Raw genomic sequence first — 23,934 nt, forward strand, 5'->3', positions numbered from 1 at the left:
AGAAAGTGCCTGCTGCAAGGGGAGCGCCACTAAAAATGACTGGCACGTGATTTATGCTGACCAGCCCCAACAACTGCTGTGCATGTGGTGCAGGAAGCAATCGCACTGGTATTTAATGTGCCTGAATTTTTAAATGGCTTACTTTCACATTATTGGTTAAGAGAAAAATATTTTGTATAGCTTTTGTGGAAGTGGATGCATGCCGTGGGGAAATAACATGCCGGGGGGGGAACTATCAAAGCTTGTTTAGTAGAAGGAGAAATAAAGCAAATCCCAGAAGACTTGTTTTGAATATGGTCTTTTTTTTTTCATTTGCTTTTCAATTCGGCATTGCGTGTTGAACATTGATCTTTTACTGCCATCGTGTGGCAGTTTTATACATTTCAGTTGCTGCACCTGGAGAGGATACATTTTTGTGGTCGTAAAAAGGAAGGTAAACTGTGTACATAAAATAGGTTAAATAGTGAATTCTACGACGAAAATCACAATAAAACCACTTTTAAATAACATTCGTAGTTAATTATTTGATAATACTTACTCCGAAAATTATTTAATGAGATAAATGAATGCAAAATAAATCAAAATCAATAAATATGTTTCAATTCACAAATCAGCTGAAAAAACGGCAGAAAGCAATCTTTTTAAAATAATAGTAATGATAATAATAATAAAATAACAATTTGAATTTACATTCGCCTGACTTCCGTGCAGTCATTCGGTGTGAATGTAAGTTTTGAATGGAGCTCTGTCATTTTATTTAAAAACTAGATATACTGCAAATTCAATTCAATTCTCTTTTGCATTTCTTTAAAATATAAATTACATTTTAGAAATTAGCGCATATTGAATCTAGTTAGTTGTGCGTTTAACATTAGGGTTCCACAAACAAACAAAAACCCAACGGTTCCCTTATTATTGTTAGAGCAATACAAAGGGTTGATAAGATACATTAGATAGATAGACTACATTACCCATAAAAACTCAAGGGCGGAAATGAGTGTCTTTTCCCGCAAAACTCAATCTACCCTTGCTGATTGGCCGAACGTTCCTCACAGTACAACGTGATTAGCTTAGACATTTCCTCGCGGCGATCCCGGATGTAACGCGACTATATAATACGCGACAATTGTAGGCGGGGTTTGTAGTTCAAATCGTCCGTCGATGTACTGCGGCTAGTACCATTGGGTTTTTTTTAGTTAGCTTTTGTGCTCTAGCGGCCCGAAACTATTCGAAGAAATAAACATGGTAAGTTCGTCCTCCTCGCTCAGTGAGCCACTGGGGCGCACATTTTTACACGTCACTAAAACGTCGTGGCTTCCTACTCTGCACCGATGCGTTTGTATTTCGTGAGAGTCGTTACGCTTAGCTTAGCATGCTTAGCATAGCCTCGATATACCGCGAGTGAGCGATTAAAGATATGGCGGTAAAACGTAACACTGGCGATTTAATTGAGTTTTCTCATACCGCGTGGCTGTCGAGTGACTTCAACACGTGAATGTGCGGTTGCTCGTTTCTTCCTCCAGGCTGGTGGCAAGGCGGGCAAGGACTCCGGAAAGACCAAGACGAAGGCGATTTCGCGCTCTCAGCGAGCCGGATTGCAGGTTGACTACCATTCATCATTCCGCAAGACTTGCATCGAACTCAAAACTAATTAACCTCCGTCTTTTCTCTCCCCAGTTCCCGGTAGGACGTATCCACAGACATCTCAAGTCCAGGACCACCAGTCATGGCAGGGTTGGAGCCACTGCAGCCGTGTACAGCGCGGCTATCCTTGAATACCTCACCGCCGAGGTACTGTAAAAGCCCCCGTTCGATTGGTTTTTGGGTGCGCTTTTTAAATGGGCTCAGTGGAGGGGAGATAAAATGGTAGGATGAAGGGAAACGTGGGTGTTATGAAAGGAAAAGTGTTACAGGTTGGGGTGAATAACAAACAAAACTTGCAGTGGGAGGTGGTAAAGGAAGTGTTGTATGAAAGGAAGCATGTAAGGTAGGCTGTTTGGATGGTATGAAATGAAGGTAATGGGTTGTATGGTACGTAGAAAGACACGGGGATTTGGTTGGGGAGTGAGGATGGAAAGGTAACAAGGGTTTAAGGTAGGGAAAGGATCGTATGGAAGAAGGGAGCTCATGGCCACTTTTTAGGTTGTTGTTTTTCCACACAAACCACACGTGGACTCGATGCCTAACATTGGAACCTGACCCCTTAATTGAGCCACCTGTAATTGTGACTTCTGCTGTGCCCCCCAAAAAAATCCATACACAAAAGTAATAACCCCCCGCCCCCCAAAAATTAAAGACAACAATTTTTGGGGGACTTTCTCATCTCATTTCTATATTTTTGACTGATCCAAACATTCCAGCTTAAAATTGATTAACATGTCAAGCCAAACAATTTTTTTCTGAAAATAAAAGCCAAAAACTTAAGAAATAAATTTAAAAAAATAAAATTTTCAGCTCATTAAAAATAATTCCACAATTTTTCGTTCAGCTGCTCGGCATTCTCACAAAATGTCTCTAGTTTAGAGAACGGTAACTAAAAAAAATTAAATTTCAGTTCCTACTGTTCTGGATTATTATTATTTTATTTTTTTTTGTGTGTGGCCGTTTAGGTTCTGGAGCTAGCTGGGAACGCTTCCAAAGATCTGAAAGTGAAGCGTATCACCCCTCGCCACTTGCAGCTGGCCATCCGAGGGGATGAAGAGCTAGATTCCCTCATCAAGGCCACCATTGCAGGCGGAGGTATGACGGCGGCGCCTACTCCGCGGTTGCGTGCGTTCCGCAGGGTGTCAATTTTTTTTAAAAAAACATTCAATTTGTATTATTTTTCTTCACAGGCGTTATCCCACACATCCACAAATCTCTGATTGGAAAGAAGGGCCAGCAGAAGACCGTATAACGGGGTGCGGGAGGGGGGAGTCCTCTTGGAAGTTGCGCCATCTCAGGACGACGTCTGCATCGCGCCGTTTTTCCATTGTCTTTAGTGTAGAACACCTGTAGGTAGGAGTCTGTATGGTTGCATCTTCTCACCTGGGGGTATTTTTAAAAAAAAAAAGTGGCTTCAAAGAAGCTCTTTTTGTTTTGTTATTTCTTTACTGGTGCTGCAGTTTTTTTTTCTTTTCTTTTTTTTCTTTTTGCTTTTTGTGGCATTCCCTTGTAAAAGTGGTGTTTTAATAAAGCTCTTATGGGGCATGTGTGTCTGTATTGGCTTACTAAAAATGTCTTGTTCCTTTTCATTTGTGACACAAGCTTAACTATCACATTTGGGGAAAAAAACATTCTTTGGATTTTGCAATGTTTGGTAGTTGAAATAAATTAACACTGGGCCAGTAGCCTTGTACAACTTGAATGGGGAAAATTTGACATTTAGTAACAATCTAATAGAGTTGAAGTTGCTTTTTACAATTTTGAGACAAATACACCAGCGGGAAGTTCCATTTAAATGGCATATTTATACACTGCAGTCATAAAGGGGAAAAAAACTTGAAAGCCAGAATATTTTTTTTTAACAAGTGAATTTGGCTAGAAATATTTAGTCTTTCAAATAAGCCTGAAACGTACACGTTTGAGCTAGTTGTAGGGTAAAACCCCTCCACTAGGTGGCAGTAGTTTACATCTAAATGAGGGGCAGAGGCAAATACAGTTTGGACAATATAAAGTTACTCAAGATGCGTATGTGAGGGTAAAAGCCTGCTGGAATTTCAAGATTAAAATGGTATGAGAATAGGCCTATTGCAACATTTGTATGAAAAAATAAGGTAGCCATATAAATCTTTGTATCACAATAATAAATAGATGTACAGTGCATTGTTACCATACAAACTTAATGGCCTATAAATGTCATTTGTCATTGAGATTAAAACAAAAGAAATCTCAGGATGTTGGCTGCTGAAATTGCCTACATCAAGTTTTAACAGCTCGTGCAAACATTTTTTTTTTTTACCATGAATAATAATCAGTAGTTGGTTACGTTTTTGTTTGAAAGATGAAAATCTTTTTCTTTTTTTTTGTCATGTACACAAAATTTTACCTTTGCATTTGACCCGTCACAGCAAACAACCACAACAGGTTTCTTCGGTGCAAGTGTAGAATGCCTATATGTATTATACTGCCACCTTGTGGCCAAGGCGTACATGCTAAAACTACCTGTGTGTGTTTTTTATTCATTTCATTTTTAATAATTTGAAAATATGAAAACCACATTAGAAAAAAAAAAATCAGGACACTGTAACAGATTACATGCATTTCTATTATTTTAACTGGAAAAGACAATCTTAGATCTGAGTGTTTTGGTTTACAAACAGTACTGTGAAGTTAAGGCACCACTTCCCAGCATACATTTCTGCACTTGGCACATTAAACAAAAGACGTTCAGTCGGTCTGCGCCTCAGAGAACCCGCTCCAGTCTTTCTGCCATTAAGGTCAATTAGGAGTAAATCTGGTATGTGTGTGTTTGGTTGGGGGTCTTTTTCATTTGGTTCCAATTCAAGCAAAGGAAGTGAAGTGCTTACCTCCAGGCCGGACTTTCCTGATGCTCTCTGGAAACCATTAGTCAGCATGTGGCCTCACCACTGGGGAGATGACACACATACAGGCCTCATGACAAATCCACTTTTGCACTAAATTCAATGCCATGATCTCTAATCGTATCTACGCCATACACAAAAAGTTGAAATGTAAATCGCAAATCATCTCCAAGGAGGGAGCCTGAGCTACCTCCAATGCTTCTTTCCTTGTTTTGTTTTTTTCTTCCCCCTTCACGCAGCAACAGGTGCTGGGAGCAGCTGAATGGGGGCCTGCCGTCTAGACTCTCCTCGTCGCCCATCACACATGGCCGATTTATCAGAACGGTCGGACGCAATGAACCCAACGCGGCGACCACACTCGACGCGCCTGTAATCTCTGTCAGGGGATGAGAATCAGAGATCCTCTTTCAGGGCGTTGCTCTGCCATTCTCCTCCATCTCCTCTCTTTTTCTGTGTGCATGTGTGTGTGTGTACTTACACAGTCGGGGTGGGCTGGCAGGGTCACGGTTCGCCGGGCCGCCTGGATCCATCAAGAGGAACAAAGCAGGGGAGGGGGCCAGGGGTAGGAACAGTGCCAAACCGCCTGAAATCAAAGACCGCGTTCAAGATTGGGATCCCTTCTCGAAAGCTGGACTCTATTTGTGGGGGTGGGGGGGCGGGGGGGTTAAAAACAATGATTACATCCAGCGATGTATCTGAGCCTCATGAAGTCTGCTTGCCTTTGCTCATTAGGCTACATAACTTGATTTGTTTTTGGTTAGGCTAATTTGCGCGCCACCCAGAATTCCACAGGGGGAGCCGACAGGGTTCCAAAAAGAACATAAGTGTCTTTTTATTTTTTATTTTTTTTGGGTAGCTCAGCTCTGTGTAAATTTAAGACACAATACTGGTGTGGTTAAAAGGGAAGCGCTTTTGGTGGTCTTTGATGCATCGCCTCGGTGACCGCGAATATTTAAAAGCGCAGACTTCCCAGAACTATTGTCTACCTTCACTTACTATGAGAACACTGAAGAAGAAGAAAAATAAGGAGAAAAATAGCATTCAATAATATTGTATTTTTAAAAAAATTAGAAACACACAGTAATTACATCATTAAATCGAATTAAACCGTTTTTGTCAATGCATCAAGTAAATGGCCACTGTGCTGCTCCTTATGGTGTGCCCACTTTGGCCACCAGGGGACAGTATAAACACACACGGCTGCTCTTCAGAGGACAAACCATATGGGACTGTGCTTGTGTCCAAATTCACAAGGCTGGGTCCTCCGAAGGGCGAATTTGTCGGCTGCATGACGTGACTCGACAGTACGCACAGACTTACATGTGAATGGATTGTCAATGCTGCTTGTTGGTAGCGCATTTACAGACCAGGCTTAAGTTCGTGCGTGCTGTGGCGTCGCGCCGGAGTGACGTCATGCAGCCGACAAATTCGCCCTTCGGAGGACTCAGCCTTGTGAATTTGGACACAGGGTGTGAGTACTGCTTTATTCACTAGACGCCACGCACTTCCGACTTCCGTATAACACACAGCAATAATGTTTCCGGTTACTGTTGGCCGCGTCCCAATATTGGCTTTCCACCTCCACGCACTACCAGCAAAAGTGTGACGTGTGCATTGTCGTTTCTGGTTCCGTCCAAGCAAAATGGTTTTATTTTTCACTCGTTCTCTGCTCAATTGACCTCAACTTGCTTTGTCGGACGTAAGTCGTATTAATAAAAGCACATTCATCCATGTCATCTTAAAAAAAAGACAAAGGGTTTAAGGTATTCATGCAAGTATTGGGACGCGGCCAATTACGTCATAACCGGAAACAAAGTTGATGGGTGAAAACCCGAAAGTCCCGCCCCCTCTGTGGCATTTATTCCTTTTTGCTGCACCTTTACATGATGTATTGGTCCAGACCGTCCAGTAGGTCAAACTTCTACCATATTTCATTCAAAGTTAAATTTTCAAAAAATAAACATTGCAAGGTGTTCAAAAATCACATTATGTAGAAGGTATTCATCAAAGAATTCAGTAATTATGACAAAATAGAGCAAAAACAATTGTTCATTACCTTGCCTTACATACAACATACAGGAATCAGTATAAAGCCGATGATTTTCTTTGGCTTATTTCATATTCATTATTTTAATAATTCTACTTCATGAGCTAAAATTAGGTTGGCAATCCACTTTCCATAAACAATAGCATACCAACAGTTGCTATGCTAGAGTTCATGACCCAAAATACTGGCCTTTGATTGGTAATGTGCTGATGCAGCTTGGCTAACGTGGCAGCCATGTTGGCAGGGGCGACTTTGCCATCAAAAGCAATGCATGAAAATGAAAAGAAGTCTCAATTTGCTAATTTGTGAAACGATTTTCCTGAGATTTACTTTGTTGCCAATGCGCACTCGCATCCTTGGCCTTTTTGCTTTCTTACTGTCGATTTTGACCCTCCTTGCTTTAGAGTTGCCATAAGTATGCAGCTCAAATGTGTTAGCATTTAGCTAGCTGACGAAAGGGTTTCATTTTGACGTGAAACTTGAAGTCGGAGTGACATTAAACAGTTTGAATGCCTTTCTTGGAAGAATTCATATTACATTTAAAATATATAATTAATTACAATTGTTGATACAAACAGATTATTTTGTGTAATCAAATCTGAATCTAATGTTTTCAAGGCCATATTGAAGCAGATTTTAAGGAGAGGGCTGACCTCTCCTCATCCTCAATTTAGCCTTAATGACTTCCTTGAGGTGCTTTTCGGACTCAGTGGGAAAGGGTGTGGGGGCTTTCTCCTTAGCCTTGGCCCTGTGCCAGGGTGACAATCAAAGTCTCTTCTGTGGGAGATTAGTTCGAAGGCCCCCCCCCCCCCCCCTTCATTTTACTGGAGGAAAACAGGATGTCCTGCTGGCCAGACGGGACTCCAGGCCAGTCGAACCCCCGCCCTCCTGCAACACAAGAAAGCTCCATTCTTTCACCTAATGACTCCATCACCTCCTCAGCAAAACGTAAATTAATCGATGAGGTTTGGCAGGCACCAGTCCCAAATCTTGTGAGCTAGCCTGAACAAGAAAGAATACAAGACATAATTGTTACAGTACCTTCTTAAAATTACAACAAAAACATTGGATTTATACTCCAAGGTAGTTGATTTATTACAGCCCTCTGAGAAGCTGCCCCCCCCCCCCCTCTCACCTTTTCATCAATTTCAGAGGGACGTGGAATGAATTGTTGTGCCATACTTTTTCCACTTGACTGCATTCACTTTGCTACATTGTATTTAATGCACTGGACATTGAACTTTTTGCTCTCTAAGATGTCTCTATAAAAACAATGAGCAAAATGGACTCACATATAAGCACCTCCCGCCCAAAAAACAACAACAACAACAACAAAACAGCTGGACTATTTCCAGTGGCTCTTCTCGGCTACGAATGCACTTATAAAGAAACAACTTCACGATCATGTTTCACAAAGTTTTCACGGCTGGGACTGCGTGTCAGCCCTGGTGGTAACTTGGCAGGTTTACCATTTCAAAGACCCCCCCTGTCAGAAGGTAGACTGCTGTGATTGGATCGCCTTCGAGATGGTTTGAAACTTAAGATTCAATTTCAAGAACTGCTGGGCAAAGGCAAAATGAAACATTTTCATCCTGCGGCACATTGACGGTAAAAACAAAAATCAATCCACAAGTTGCTGAATTCATCTGTACACCATACAGAGTATTTATTGTATGTCCACAAAATACACAAGAAACCAGAAGAAGGCCCCGTAAGTGTTACCGCCATCCATTTACAAATGAAACAAAAACATGTCCTATGCTGAGCTTTGAGGCCACAGCTGCCTGTCAAACAAAAATAAATAACATTTTAATCATACACACCCGTAACAGTACTTTTTATCCAATGCATTTCATTCCAGTCAACAAGTTTGCCTCAAACGGGGCCATAATATGGAAAACTGACTTTGTACCCAAATAGTTGGGCTAGCACTTGCGTGATTGCTTGTTACCGACGTGTTTTTTAATTTTATTTTTTTCAGCCACCGAGCAGCACATCATTCATGGATTTGGTCCAATTTTTTATTTTTTTTTGCCAAGATACACGACTCACCAAAAGTAAGGGGTATTCAAGCTTTCAGGTGAAATTCCAGGTCAAACCCCAAATGAACCATTCAAAAACATAGCTGGCCGCCCGCTTGCATATATTTATTTCAACATACACTTTTCACTAAAAAGCTTGTTGGACCACAATATTGTAAAGGTGCGTACGGGGGAGCGTATTTTGTTGTCGGATTCCACTGTCACACAAACAATTGTGAAACGCCTGCTGTGAAGTGCTTCAATAACGACATTTTCTCTTCTCTTGCTATTTGCAACACACGCGCATTCACACACACACAGGCAAATTCAAATTCAATAAATAAGACTTTACAGCGTTGTAAGGCAATGTTGACCGCGCATTCGAGACGCACGCTTGGCAACTATCAGCACGCACACATTCATTAAGAGCAAAAAGTTCATAACTCCACATTTTTTTGGGAGGGAAGTAAAGGTTTCAAGGCTTTGTGGGTGATCTGATTGGTTGACAACCCCCCCCCCCCCCACACACACACTTCTTTTTTTTTAGATTGCATCCAATATTGCCAAATATATATATAAAAAAGAAGCCAAGTTATACGTAGAGAACTCAAGCTGCCAGCTGCTGAGAACTTCAGAACAGTCCTGAAGTTTCCAGGTAACTCTGGAGTTTCCTTACTGTACTTCTGTCCAAGGAGCACAGGTCAAAGTCAAAAGTAGTGTTTGTGATGTGGAAGTGGCCCGTCTCTTCGATGAGGTTCACAATCTGGAAAACAGAGGCGACGTAAACTGAGCAAAGAAGCCACTACACTTTCGCTGGCAATCGTTTGATATGGACCATTTAGAAACAGGTGGAGGGACGGTCTCTGTTTTCTAACATGTGGTCCACATCAGGGAACTGGAATCCGTTTTGAACCGCGGACAAAAATGCCAAATAGGTCTCGTTTAAACCAGCAACCGTTTACCTGTTGCAGTATGTGACCTTCCCTTAATGTCATCAGTCTTTTGTGCAGTTCCACCAGCTCGTCGAGGTAAGCCTGCAAAGTGTTCAGCAACATGGAATAAGTCAAGCGTTGCCAGATATTAAAATGACCGGCAACAGCGACAATGCACAAAAAACAAAACTATTACCTTGTCACAATCTAGATTTTTGTTTTTGTCCTGCTTGCCATGCTTGTTTGGACTCTTCACTTCCAGGATCTGATGGTGGGAGAACAAAGTAGAAAAATTACACTCAGGATTTAAACATGAAGGATTCACAGGTCAGGGAAGTCTTTCACATTTGTATTTACTGCACAGTGAAAGTTCGCCAATTCGCAATTTACTGACTCCTGAATTTTTTTGCTGAGAAATGCACCGTTTCTGTCAAACCTTCAATTTCTACCCATTACAGAAAAGCTAGTGCTCTTTTGTCACCAGGGGGCAGTATAATACTTGTTCAGTAGATACTAGGGATGGGAATCTTTGAATGTCTCACGATTCGATTCGATTCCGAATTTTGGGCCTGCGATTCGAATCAGAATCGATTTTCGATTAAGAACGATTTTTGCTTCAGAATGATTTGATTGACAATGATTTTTGCTTCAATCTAATTAGCGCGCTACTCACGGCCCTTTTATCACACAAAAGAACGTCTCCTCACTGCAAAAAAACCAAACTTTTATTGGAATAACTTGATCGTGACTTTTTCCTTCTACTCTCTAATGTGGCTACAACTTAACAGTGTATTAGACCGCGTGGAACCACACTGCCCCCCAAGTGGCCAAACCGGGTACAACATGAACAGCGCTCCAAATAAAGGCACACAGACAAAGGCAAGACAGTATAAAATAATTTAAAGAAAATCGATTTTGGGACATTTAAAATCAATTCTGAATCGTCCTAAATGAGAATCGATTTTTTAGCACACCCCTAGTAAATACACAAAGTTCAGTAAACTCCAAAAATAGTTTTTGTGGATGATAAAAAATATATGCCTGTGAGTATTTTTCGATGCTCTGTCCACATTTGTTGCACCGGTTTGTGTGCCAGCATCTGCCACTTCATTGGCTGTAATTATTACATATTCGCTGGTCTATGGTGTTTTGCAATGTGTGTTAGCATTGAGCTAGCAGAATTTTGTAAGGTATATTGTTTTGGTAATGGTAAATTAAATATCACCTTGCATACATAAATAAATGCCATTATTTATTTAGGGGTGGTCCCTGATCCCTGCTAAAACATCTTACCTGGTTACTTGTACTCTTTAATAAGCCCGTGAAATCATTGCGGGAAGGCGGCGAAGGGGCGGAGCTGTCACTCTCACTGCCGTCACTCAAAGTGACCCTTGGTACAAAACCACAGGACGATTCGGTATACGTGTTTTGTATTCATAGATTTGGAGGCTTGAGTTTAGCAGCGATAAGGGCCTTTTGTGAGCCAACCTGCGTTGGTGGTGCGTGAGATGCATGTGCGCCGGCCGCTCGCCGTCGGAATCCAAGTCGAGGTCGTCGTCCTCCTCAGAATTATCGTCGTGGTCATCAGAGTGCAAATCCTGCATCACTGACTGCAGCGGGCCAAGTACTATGCAGGAGGACAAGTTGCAAAAACAGAGATTAACATGAAAATCATCTATAAGATTTTTTGGGGGAGACAGATGCAGATTCTGATTTGTCAGAACAAAATTCCGATAAATGATTAATGAGCCGTTTAAAGCAACACTAAAGAACTTTCAGTTTATGTTGATTTATGGCAGCGCAAAATGGACAAAAGCGGTAATGGTATGCCTGAATGTTATGTTATGTCTTTTTTTCTTTTTTTTAGCTCAAATTGATTTTGGCCTTTGAAATGAATGGGGAAAGGGGGAAGTGACGTATGCCATAAAGCAGTCAGCACATTTGTAGTTTTTTTGTGTGGCAGTGTTCCTACCATCCTCCTCAAAGCCAGTAAAAATGATAGATTCCTCAGGCAATGGCAAAGCTACCATTCAACTAGTTTTAAGTCGATGTTTCATAAGAAGAGTTGTGAAAATACTTTATTAAGGTTGAAAAGTTCCTTAGTGCGACTTAAAGTTACAAAATACAAAACAAAAAACAACCAAAATCAAATTTTTTGGTTCTCTTTTTTGGGGAGAATGTTTTAAATATCGCTTTGTCTAATGTTGTAATGTTTTAAAGAGTAAAATTATATGGCTGATTAATTGGGCCCTATTAGAGTTACCAATGAACCCAACGCGCATGTCTATGTAAAGTGGGCGTAAAAACACAAACAAAAGGAAGGCCGGAGCCTGCATTCAAACCCAGAACTGTGAGGCGAATGTACCAACCACTCACAATCACCGTGCCACCCCTTTCAAAATTGTTTTTAGCTGGAAAAGTAATGAATTTTCCCGACAAGACAGAGAACACGATTTACAGATGAAAGGACAGCGAGAGAGACACGAACGAATGCTTTTTCGTGCGACAAGTGGATCAGAATAATCATCCCCCATGCATGGGTGCACGTAGCGCAGGTCCGCTCGTGGGAGACTTTTACCTGTGTGGGTGGCGTCAGGAACAGCCACCCTTTTTCTGATGATCAAATCCACCACTGCATCCAGAGCAGAATTACAAACACACCATTTGCAGCAAAGAGCTCACTACCACAGTAGCATATTACAACTTGGATGCAGTATTTGCTGTGAAGATGATAATCAAATATTAAACACAAGTCATTACCTTGCCGTTTGTGGTGCGTGGGAGCAAAGCCTGAACTGGAGCTGGAACTGGCTGGACTGGGCTGCTCCGACTAGCAGAGAGGCAGGAGACCAAAAATAAATAAATAAGTAAATAAATACGGATGAACTTTTCTTTGTACTGGCAGGTATATGTTTAGCATCGGCGAATGAAACCAGCGTTCATTCAAAGCTAAGCAGTGTCCAACATATGACGAGCGCCAGGGTGAAAAGTGTCCCCCCCTTAAGTGGAGGTAAAAATACACCAAAATAGGTCTGAGCATGCGAATTGCGCCGAGAAAAAAAAATAAAAAATAAAAAGGAGTGATAAACACGGTAAAATAGAGCGGCGAGCACAAAAGGCGCGAGGACGACTTGAAAAGTTGTCGCCTCCTGCCAACCCAACAACACACAGCTGCTCTGTTGGTTTATGGGACGGTGTGGACAGAGTGCCACAAATCTTTCCACTGCTCCTTTTCAAGGCCTTTGTTCTGCCTTGCTCAAAGCCACAAAAAAAAGCCCTCTTCAAAGACAATCAATTGACTTTTAGTAGCAGTTTAAGGACACTTTAAAAACAGTGGTCCCCAACCACTGGTACGTGAGCCGGTATCTTTCAGAGGGACCGTGGAGGGTACTCCAAAAAAGTATGTTAGGAGGAAATCTTCCTGGAAATCTTTCGGTTTTGCAACGCTTGCTTGTTCTTTCAACTCGACTCAAAAGCAAGGCTGAACGATTTGGAAAAATAATAGAATTGCATTTTTCTCCTTCAATATTTTGATTGTTATTTAATAACTGTTCATTTTTTTGAAGGTTTTCTTTCCATGTATTTTTTTTTTAAAGAAAACATAAGCAACCAATTGTTATTTATAAGTAAGAGCAGATTTATTGTACATTAATGCTTTGGTCTAAAATAAATGCAAAAGAATCATGAATAGCTTATCGAATTAAATTACAGTTAACTTATTAAACAAAAATTGGCGTGTTAAAATGTTGGTGTTAACTGTGTCAGAGTTGATTTTAACCGCCAAAGTCTATTTGACAGAGTTGATTTATTTAGTGTTAGACCAACTCTGCAGAGAGTTAATCAAAGTAACTCCGCCCAATTTATTAGAGCTGCACTGCCGCAAAGACTTCTGGGAGTGCTGAAGTGTTACAGTTAAATGTACCTGTTTCTATTACATGTTTTATTGTTAAACACTCAAGACATATTAAATTCATTGTTACATTAGATTTTTAGTGTTGTTATAGTAATGGGGCATGAGGCATCCTATAGTATACATTTCCTGAAATGATTCATATTATTTTTTTACATTCTTGGGAAAATTACATTGGGTTTTATGACATTTTTGATCAAGCCAACTGCAAATTTGTATTTATTTTCAGTTAATTGTGCCATTATAGGTGCTACATCGTTCACTAAGACAACTTCCATCAAAAAAAATTCTCTTAATTTTTTTGTTTTCCAAATTTCACTTTACGACACTGCAATGTCGATTTGAATTTGATCAATTGCTCAGGCCTACTCACGAGTGTCCACCAATGGCAGCGGTAACCCCCTAATCCACATTTCCCCTTCGTCTCTGCCGTTTCTGGTCCAGTGAGCAGCGGGAACACGAAGATCAAACGAGTGGTCACATGACAAACGAGGGCCAGCGCTTTGCGGCCACCAGGGTTGCGAGTCTGAAAAGAATCAAACACCTGGCATTTGTCACCCCCCCCCCCCCCCATTGACCCCCCCACAATCCCTTTTTATAACCAGCCCCCGAGAAAGGCACTTCCACACAACTAAGACAGGAAGAAGAAAAAAAGGATTGCATCTTACATTAAAAACAAAGAGCTTTATGTAAGCACTGGAAGTAAAGGAATGGAACCACCAGTGAGTACCGTATACTGCTCGACTCGCTGCTATTCTATTGCTAATCACTGCCGTGATTCTCAGTATCCTCTGGTGTTGTAAAACCATAAATCCTCCCCATCAGTCTACTATTTGGCTTGAACACACCCTTTTTATGGGGACGTCCTTCATCCGAATGTGTGTAAAGTAGGCAAATGTCAGCCCTTTGTGACAGGAATCAAATCTTTCTCTCGAGAGCAACATTTGTGAAAAGGCCCAATCTGGTTTCAGAATCAAATAGTTCCTGGTAGGCCATCCATACAAATGCCCTCTCTTGTTTTATTGGTGCCCAGCCTTTCCACAGAATCCTCCGCGCAAGACCCCTGGAGCCGAGCAGGCCATCATAAAAGCAGATTTTCTCCCTGTTTGGCATTGGATTTTATAGCCCCGCAACACCAACAAGTGACCACCAACAAATCCTCCCCCTGGAAGAGAATAGGATGTTTTTCCTCACCCACTTCCCTTAAAAGTGAAATTCCTATAAAAGCAACTGTTTAGTGACACGAATGGAAACAAATGCGATTGTTCGGCAAGGTTGTAATAGTCGTGGATTTTTCATTTTGATTTGATTTAATTAACAAAACAGTTCTTTCCTATTTTAGTTGAAGTTGTTTCATTATAATAACCTTGTTCTTCTGTATTTTGTCCTACTTACATCTGACTTGGTGGACTCCATGTCGGAATCGATGGGGTCCGCCACTCCCTGGAACGGTGGAAGCGTGGATGCCTTCCGGTGCGCCGCTTCATCACCCTCTGGATGCAATTTATTGCTTTGCATCTGTTGCCTGTCCTTCAGTAGCTTCTTATCGGAATGCTGAACATCGGACCCGGATGTCTGCTTCCCGGGCAAGTCCCCAAATCCCCTTTTGCGTTTTTTGGTTACGTGATTGTCCCCATCGGGGGCGGATAGTCGCTTGTTCGTCCCGTGGTTCGACACCTCGCTCCGATGCGACAAAGATTTGGGTTCCTTGAATCCCATTTTAGGATTGCTATTTCGAAGTGGCTGGTTCTCTTTGGGTTTTCTGGAAGGTTCTTTCGGGGCTCTGCTGGACTCCCAGCACGAGTCTCTGAAGGCACTTTTGGTCTCTTTCAAGTCTTTTGGAGGCTTGTCTTTGTGGTCCTTGGAGGGCTTGTGGAGTTTGGAGAAGCTGCTGCTGTTGGTGCTGGTGGTTGTGGCCGTCGTGAGAAGGGCCATACCACTTCCTTTGGAGCCGTCCTATTGGATACAAGAATTACTGTACAGTATATTTGAGTTAGCCCGTTTCGATAAATCAGTGCGTGTGATCCAGATTGTCACGGCCTGCTCAGCTAGGTTGCGTAACGTCCTTCCACCAAATGCCAAAGCTGTTAACTGCACTACATGGTGAATGTGGCTTTAGTTACCATGACGACTCTGGCCATTAAACATTTTAGCGGCTAAATTGAGTGTATGGGTCAGTATGATTTTTAGGCAAAAATATTATATTTTTTTCTAAAGCTTTCATAGTTCAAAGTGCATCCACACTGAATCGATTGTAATGGTGAGTCAATTTGTGAACAAATCTGGAGATTTAATTTAAGGGTGAGTACCGCTACCAAGTATCGGTATAAGGCCGATAACTACTCAGGTTATTGGTACTTGTTATCAGTATCGGCGGCTACTCAAGACTTCAGTACTCGTACTGGTATCAGTCAGAAAAAAAGTGGTATCAAACGTGCCTAGCCCAGTACATTTTCCATAACATGTCCCCTATAAATAGCTAGTACATGTCTGCTTCTTTGAACAAAGCCGTTTCAGTGAGGTGTCTTTCAACAGCTACACACGTGTGCGGTTCTTTAAGTGGAGCAGACGGCGACTTTGAGGAAAAAGAGGAAATGGATTGATTCTAACGACGGGGGTCATTTGGCCCCGAGTCTCACCTCAGGACCTCTTGTCAATATTTCATCGATGCAATAAAGCCATTAAAAAAAAGTCTAGACGATGGGGTGTGTTCCAACTCCCAAACACTTGCAAAGCCTTTATTTTGTCTATCGGCCTGTGACCCGAGGACCTTGAGGATATAAAGCTGCCAGCTCATTCTAAACTCAAGCATGCTCCGTCACAGCAGTAAAGCTATTCCCCTTCCACGGCAGAACATAAAATAACCGTTTAGTGCTTTGCGAGAGACCTGAAGTGACCGCGCAGCCATGAACAGTCCTGAATGGAGGGCATTTTATCAAGCCTGTCGGCACGACAACACGGGCGTGTTAAGCGGGTGATCTTTGAGGCGCCAATAAAAACAAGACTAGAAAAGAAAACTACTGTCTGTCTAACAAGATTATGCTAGGAAAGGCAGATGGACAACTTGTAAGCAAAAGTCAAGGATTAGACCCCTCACAGTTGGCCTGTTCATGGATGCATATCTGACCTTGGGTCCATGGGAGCTTTTACTCTTCCTTGCGTCAGACAAGGTGGATGCCAAGGAGCTGTTGGGAAGTGTAGGGAGCTTCATGTGTGGTCCAAGCAAGGATGTTGAACCCTCCTGCATTACCATCACCTGCCAGAAGAACAGCAACAATCCACAGTTAGCTACTGTAGGCCCATCATTCTTTCATTCATCCAGTTTTAGCTTTTAGATTTGTCTAATGCTAACTCAGTGGTCGGCAACTTTAGTTTTGGTTATCTAGCACTTTTTCTTTTTTTTTTTACACCAGGCAACTCAATTTGCTAAACACAACCAAAAGCACAACACCTAAAAGTATTTACAAACAGAACAGCTCAAGGCACTCAAAGCGCAAAGAGAACAAAAGTAGCTTATTAAAATGACTAAAAGAACGTACATTGACAACATTCGAAGGCATGTACTAATAAAAGATTGAAAGACGTTTCAAAGCAAATCAAATCAAACTTAATGTAGCACTTTTCATACATAAAAATGCAAACTGAGAACAATGCAAGAAGACATGGCGGGGCACAGAGAAACCATGTGAGGAAAAGCACCTAAGAGGGACGGGACGATCTAAATTCTTGTCCTGTGTGACCATGCATTTCTACCTGCGCTACCAAAGGATCAAAGTTAGAATTATAGTAAATAATACTTCTACTACCAAGAAAAAAAATTCCATGTATGTCACAAAGAAAAAAATGAAGACTTGAAGGTCAACTCCTATTACTATACGATTCAAATCTTACTTTTGAGTCCTCCGAGGTGCGTTTGTGCGGATCCCGTTGCTGTTCAAGAAAAGACAAGAGAAGTTGTTAGCGTGTTCCTCATGATCGACTAATTTTAAAAATCGGCATTTGTGTGCGAGGCGAGGCGAGGCTTTAAATTGCTCTACCCGGCAGTAGTGACACCGAGCGGGAATGTGGGTTTGTCTTTGAAGGCTAAGAAAGGCGTGCAGGCAAAGTAAACACAGAACACTTAGCTCAGGTCGTAAAACCTGCAGACTACAGGGGTCTTCTGTGGGCCAGCAGATAAAATGGAAGCTGCTGCCGTTTCAGAGCTGCAAGGATACTGTAGGTGCAACCACGGTACAAAGCCTCTGTCCGGTACGGATGGTGTTTAACACAAAACTAAATAAACAAATACCCGGGGGCACACCTACCCCTCCGGCTCGCAGTAGCTTGCGCCGAAACTCTTCTGTTGGATTGTTAAACGTGAGTTTCTCGCAGCGGAGATGATTGACAGGCGGGTGGCCCTCCAAGTGGAGGAAAAGGTCGTAGTCGAAGCGGACTTTCTTCGGCTCTTCCTGAAGCGAAGCGGTCACCCGCGAAGAAATGACGTTTTACCAGGGAAATCCATTTCAGGTGACAAAATGAATTAACCATTCATAAATGTACCTTATTCCTGAAGTAAACTTCAATAGGCAAGATGAAGCCGGCGTATCCAGACTCCTCCACTTTGTACGGTGGATCCTTGCAAACTAAAAAGGAAAGAGTTTAATGCAACTACACACTCAACAAAGCCATTTCCTCACCAGGGATAATTAACTCACATTCCCATCCCTGTGCTAATCAAACCAAAAAGAATCATCTTGAAAAGCTTAAAATCACCACCTTGTCAGTATTGCCAGGGAGTATAAAGACCCCTCCTCCCCACTTCCCCCATGGACTTTAAGGATAAACAAACTCAACTTGAGCTCAGGTGTTCTTGGCTCAGAGGTGCATGTTTGTCAGCCTGTCTTCCCAGTGGACTTGAACGCAGCATATGGAGGGAGGCCTGAGACGCTTTGCTAGAAAAAGAAACTGCTAAAATACGGCGGTGATTTCACTCCACTCTTGTCGTCATTTTGGAGGCCCCTCCCCTTTCCCGAGATTGATGGCCCGACAAGCTCTACCGAGGTCAACCTCACCACCAAAGCCCAACATTGCTGAGCAAATATTATGGGTTGGAGTTAATTGTGTTGGGGGGGGTCACGTTCAATGACATACAGCTAAAAGAGGCCCATTCAATGTGTTGAGGAAGCGATGGGCTCACTGACTCACTGGATGACTTTAGAATCAACACTGCTCTGAATACACCTAAAAAAATATATATACAGGGGTCCTCTGTCTATGGCATTCTGTTGCTACAGTGGCGATGTACACCCGAAGTTGGTGGAAAATAGGAATGTGCCGTAGTCACTAACAATACGAAAATTGGTATGATAAAAAGTTCTAGGATATAAATACAATACAAATAAAAAATAAAGCCAATAAACATGTCAGGACAGTGGAGTTGAGCGGTCACAAAGTAACCACTGACCTGGAAGAGAAAATTAGCACTCATAGCCTTTTTTCTCTCCCTTTCTTTCCACACAAGTCTTGGTTTCAGATGAGATGCCAATCACAGAACAATGCCAGTCACTCTGTATTTGGCCTTTCTCCACAGACTGCCTTGTAATGAGGCCAGGTCGGACACTGAGCTTAAGGGGGAAAACAAAAAGACTGGCAATAAAAAAAAGAAAAAAAGAAAATCCCTCCGTTTGCAGACTCTTAATGCAGCCTAATCCCGGCAATCCCATTCATTTTAACAGGAGACTTCCAATAAATGCTAGCATTTATATGGCAAGTGTCCTTAGCTTTTGAAGTGGATGTTCACACACACGGCACATTTGGACACAAAGTGCTACGACACCTATCAGGTCAATCATGATTTCACTTATTCATCTAACACGCCATTCTTTCAAATAGAAATTTGATGACACCCAATTGGCCAAAATATTTAAAATGGTTTTAGAACACCAAGGCTGTTCCAAGTCAAATGTGACCTGTGTCTAACTCACGATTTGTTTGTCTATTGAAAATATAAGACACTAACAGAAATATTGTAATTCAAAGTAAACGAGATTAAAATGTTCTACATAAAAGGACTACACAGATAAAACACATATGTACGGACGGTATGTCAGGCTGGTAAAGTGGTTTTGGTATAGTGGTATTGAAGCTTTTCTAGTACAGTACTAGTACAAATAAATGCAAAGGCTTCAGATTTGTTTGTTTAAAAAAAAAAAATTGCAACAGTGTATATATAGTTTTTTTTTTTTTTTTTAATAATGGTCTATGACAGGAGGTGACCTGACAATAGTGGGTGGTGATTAGCGATGCAGCACGGTTGAACAGGCCCAGTCTTTTAAAAACAACCTCGCACTATGTTTTCTTAACAGCCCAGGCTGACCTAAACGACCTGGCGCTAATCAGCTAACAGCGAGACTGGACAACGCGAACGGGGTTGAGATTAATCTGGCAAGATTAAAAGGCCGGCTCTCCAAGAAACATCCACGTTTGTGTTGTCAGCCAAGTCACTCGTAAGACACGCCGCAGGTGGCCAGTCTGGAGAAGTTATGCGACGGCCAGTCGGGGTCAAGGGAAAAATGTTTTTTTGGCAGGGGGTACTACAAAAAAAAAAAAAACAACACAAAAAAAAACCCGAAACAGATTTCAAAACGCTATCGTAAGCAATGCCATCTATTGAACTAAATCCACAAGAAGTCAATTGCATCGTGTGCAGCAACACTGATAAATTGGCTGGAAATTTAACCATCTGATATCATTTGTGCGCGGCTCAATGCGTTTGACAATCGGGTGACCTTTGACTAGCTAATGGTAGATACAGTCAATATCCAGTGTTTGACTCTGCTGGACTTTGAACTTGAACCTGCTTAAAGCGACGAAGACAACGACTTGACTTGAAGCGAATGGAACTAATCATCTCTTGCTATTCCGGCAAGTTTAATTAATCATCTTTTTGGGGCATATTCTTTTGAATTGGAGAGACAAGTAGTGTGGCCTGCACGCTTTATAGCAAAAAGGACTTAAAGACATGCCAAGAGATTTCTCAAATAAAGCATGCTCCTCTCATTTTGAGTGAACCCAGGATTTACGGCTCAGTTCCTGTTCTTAGGTGGTGGTGGCTGCCCCCAAATATCGGCACCCGCCCATTCCACCCCCCACCTCTGCGGTCCTTTCATGCTGCCAGCAGCACTCTGTCCGTAACTTTCATTGGCCAGGTTCTCTTTGTATTGCACCACTTGGCCAGGATTTTTTTTTTGGTGTGCTTTCCATTGTGTACAGACAGCGGTGGTGGGAAGGAACAAATACTCAATTTTTGGTACTTAAATAGATTTGAGTAGCATGGTAGTTTTTGTCAAAATAGGCTCATTACTTTTTGGGGTAATTTTATGACATGCTACAAAAGTAAGGGAATCATAAACACTGTCAATTTAAAATACTGTATTATCCTGTTTTGAAATTAAAAAAAAAAAAGAACGTTTATTTTTTCACCCATTCATCAATTACTGTAATCGTCAAAGTAATTGGCAGATTAATAGATTATTAAAATCATTAGCTCCGAGAATGATTCATGGAGAATGCATGATTTGTGTCTGTCTTTTGACAGCCTAAAAAACATTTGTCTAATCTGTAAAAGTAGTTATCATTGGCTAATTTAGTAAAGCAATAGGAACACATACTGACAACAAAAGCCCGGGCCAACGCGCGCGTTAGCTCATTGAAAGACGGAGGAGAATACTCTTAAATATAACACAAATAAAAGCATATTAGTGAAGCCACAGCTCATTTGGACCTGGAGGATGTGCATCTCATACGTGTGGTTGCACAAGCAAGCCACAAATGAAACCGCCAACGCAGGGATCGAGGGAAGCGAAAAGGGTTTGTGCCAGTGCTCAGCAGAGGCCAAAAGACAGCCAGGGGGCTAACATGTTGGACCAATCATTACGCCATCAGACTGTGTGTGTGCGTGTGTACTGTCGCCAAGTTGGCCAACAGTAAGCCCTTTCTTCCAGGAATGGGGATACCTCGCCGTTAGCGCTGGCCATGGAGTCATTTTCAAGACTCGCGTTCAGCTTTCAAAATGACTCGTTGTCCCCTCCATCGTTCCTATTTGGAGCTCAAGCCATTAGGCCCAATCAGTGGCGCCGAGGCCCTCGTTGAGGAAAAAAAAGAAAAAGAAAAACAACAACAAAAAACGCAATGGGTCTTCCTTGACTCCATGTGTCGAGAAGGCCTTGCCAATGGCTGTTCCCATGGCAACTACCAGAGAACTGTTCGAGGTAATAATGAAGCAGCAGCATCTTTTTTTTTTTTGTTTTTTTTTGGGTCATTCAACACTTCACATAAAAAGTGACGGGAGCGCCAGAAAGGAGGAAGCGTCTGTTTAGACTCCGGCTTGGTGCTTGGCGGTCGTAAACCGTGACATAGATCCGAACAAAAGACTTTGAATCGGGCCTGCGAGTGTGCCAGGCGGCAATGAGATTCCAATGCACCTCTAAATCTCTTCAGAATGGGATTAGTGCAACAGTTGAACCCCATACTCGATGCAATATTGGTATTACCACAATTCAGTATTTAATTCTTCTTAAATGAGTATGAAATCTTGATTATCTGGGAATAATTGCCATTGAACTTGGGAGAAATCGACAGCTGTGTTTTACTAGTGAAATTGGCCCGCTTCGTGCTTTTTGTACAGTGCGTCAGGATGCTCATGACAGGCAATAATCAGCCAATCCCTGACCACACATACCGATAACTGGTCCAATTTTGAAGCCATTAGCTCTCTTCCGATCAAAACGGCAAATGCTGATTTATCGAATGTCTCTATTATCCTGTGGTGTGGGGCCAGATAATAACATACTGATAATCGTGACAATTTTGAGCACAATCTCCTCCTTCCAATTAAAGTCACCAAGAGGTTGATGAGCAGATGTCTCTGAAAGATGATCCTGTGGTGTAATGTGGATTATTGCAGGTACAGATATACCGATAATCGAAATCAGCAAACGCCTGATTATCACGTGTTAAAAAAAATAATCCTGAAGGATTATCCTGTGGTGTGAGGTGGTTAAAATGGGTATAGATATAACGATAATCAGGCTGATTTTGAGCCCATTTCTCCCTTTCTGGTCAAAGTCTGTAAAAACATGACTATCGCATGGGTCCAAAAGATGATCCTGACCCAAGTGGTTATCCTATGGTGTGGAGGGTGTTAAGACAAATACAGACTTGCCGATAATTAGCTCATAATCAGCCCAACAGATATGAACACTCAATCCTTTTCGTCACAGTTTACCAACGTGGTCCAATACCAACTGCACAATTTATGAGTCTTATTACAGTGTGGTTTAAAGTTCAAAGAGATCTACAGTGTGTGGAAAACATCTACAACTGCCATTCAAAAGTACGAAAAGCAGCACACCTCACCTCTTTTTGGTTTGGGGAAACTCTCGTGCAAGTGAAAGACAACTTTTTCCACAAAGTGCTGAATGTTGCTGTGCTCCGGTCCTCGGACGAACACCATCCAGTCGTGGGTGAAGCCTTCCACCGTGGGTTTCTTACGGAACTGGGCGCGGTGGCCAAGTTCGAGTTTCACCTGAACGGCACCCTGGGAAGGGAAATGTTGATTTTACATCCCTGTGTAAATCACGACTAATTCATCACAAGAGCTTAAACATTTGCTTGAGGGCAGTAAGGCAACTTCTTTTATTTAAGTGTGCACACTACTTTAAAAGCACTCACCTTCACTCAACGCTGCATCATACTGAGGGGTTACTAATATGTTGCTCATTTGGTAAACATTAGAAAAAGTGCATTTCTACACTAGTCGTATTTGAGCAACTTTTTTTTATGTTCAGAAAACAGATTAAGCAGGTGTACCTAATGAAGTAGTCGGCACTGCTGGTGAATATTTGACTAGCGATAGAGTACATTCAAATCGTAGACAAGTCAGTACTATGGAAAATAAACTCCACAATGAGGCCTAAATAATAAAGTAAAGTAACAACAACTATTCAACACAATTTCAGTATTTTAAAAACGTGAATATTGATAGTGACTATCTAGGAATATCCATACAACTCCACACATCATTACTACACTATTAAACAAATGTATCATGTGGAGTTACACGTTTGCGTATACTTTAAAGCCGTTAAAAAAATTTTAAAAATAAGAAAGATAGCGGCACCGACAGGCTAAAGCTAACGTGCTGGTCAAATCCTTACGGAGTGAAAAGCACCGACTTCTCGAGTGTGACATATCCAACCATTGCCTTGACTAAAGCGGGCGAGCCGACACCGAGCCCTGCCGAATGGCTACTCACCGAGTTGGCCATTCCAGAGGCCCCGCGTTACTATTATTTCATGGAGACTGAGTTGGGAAAGAGCGTGGAGGTAAGTCCAGTTTGCTCGAGACGGCGGACATGGTCACCACTCACTGCGCTCCAAGTCACATTCAAGACTTTCCAAGATTCGCCGGTGGTCAAGGGAGCAATTATCAAAAAAGTACATCCGGTATAGACTTTCAAAAC

The 23,934-nt window shown here is 41.9% G+C and overlaps 2 protein-coding genes across 3 annotated transcripts; one reads left to right on the forward strand and one right to left on the reverse strand.

Annotated features, from left to right (window-relative positions):
* Positions 1-1,080: 1,080 nt before the first annotated feature.
* On the forward strand, positions 1,081-3,216 carry LOC147159574 (histone H2A.Z). The gene is made up of 5 exons (XM_086059498.1): positions 1,081-1,245; positions 1,524-1,601; positions 1,678-1,791; positions 2,610-2,739; positions 2,835-3,216. Exons 1-5 carry the CDS (start codon positions 1,243-1,245, stop codon positions 2,894-2,896), a joined length of 387 nt encoding a protein of 128 aa, XP_085915624.1. The 5' UTR covers positions 1,081-1,242; the 3' UTR covers positions 2,897-3,216.
* Positions 3,217-8,207: 4,991 nt separating this feature from the next.
* Positions 8,208-23,873, reverse strand: mllt3 (MLLT3 super elongation complex subunit). Of its 2 annotated transcripts, XM_086058413.1 has the most exons (14): positions 23,728-23,873; positions 22,830-23,010; positions 17,973-18,055; positions 17,738-17,881; positions 17,325-17,363; positions 16,561-16,689; positions 14,829-15,389; positions 12,284-12,353; positions 12,102-12,155; positions 11,012-11,150; positions 10,817-10,913; positions 9,720-9,788; positions 9,554-9,625; positions 8,208-9,354 (listed from the first exon to the last, which is right to left on the reverse strand). In XM_086058413.1, the coding sequence occupies exons 1-14, from the start codon at positions 23,737-23,739 to the stop codon at positions 9,223-9,225; spliced, it is 1,782 nt and encodes a 593-aa protein (XP_085914539.1). In that variant the 5' UTR covers positions 23,740-23,873; the 3' UTR covers positions 8,208-9,222. The 2 variants fall into 2 exon arrangements, with proteins under 2 accessions (XP_085914539.1, XP_085914540.1); XM_086058414.1 differs by lacking the exon at positions 12,102-12,155.
* Between the last annotated feature and the right edge of the window lie 61 nt (positions 23,874-23,934).

The sequence above is a fragment of the Leptonotus elevatus genome, chromosome 17 (assembly GCF_054856555.1).
Source record: "Leptonotus elevatus isolate MCC_2025b chromosome 17, RoL_Lele_1.0, whole genome shotgun sequence".
NCBI lineage: Eukaryota > Metazoa > Chordata > Actinopteri > Syngnathiformes > Syngnathidae > Leptonotus > Leptonotus elevatus.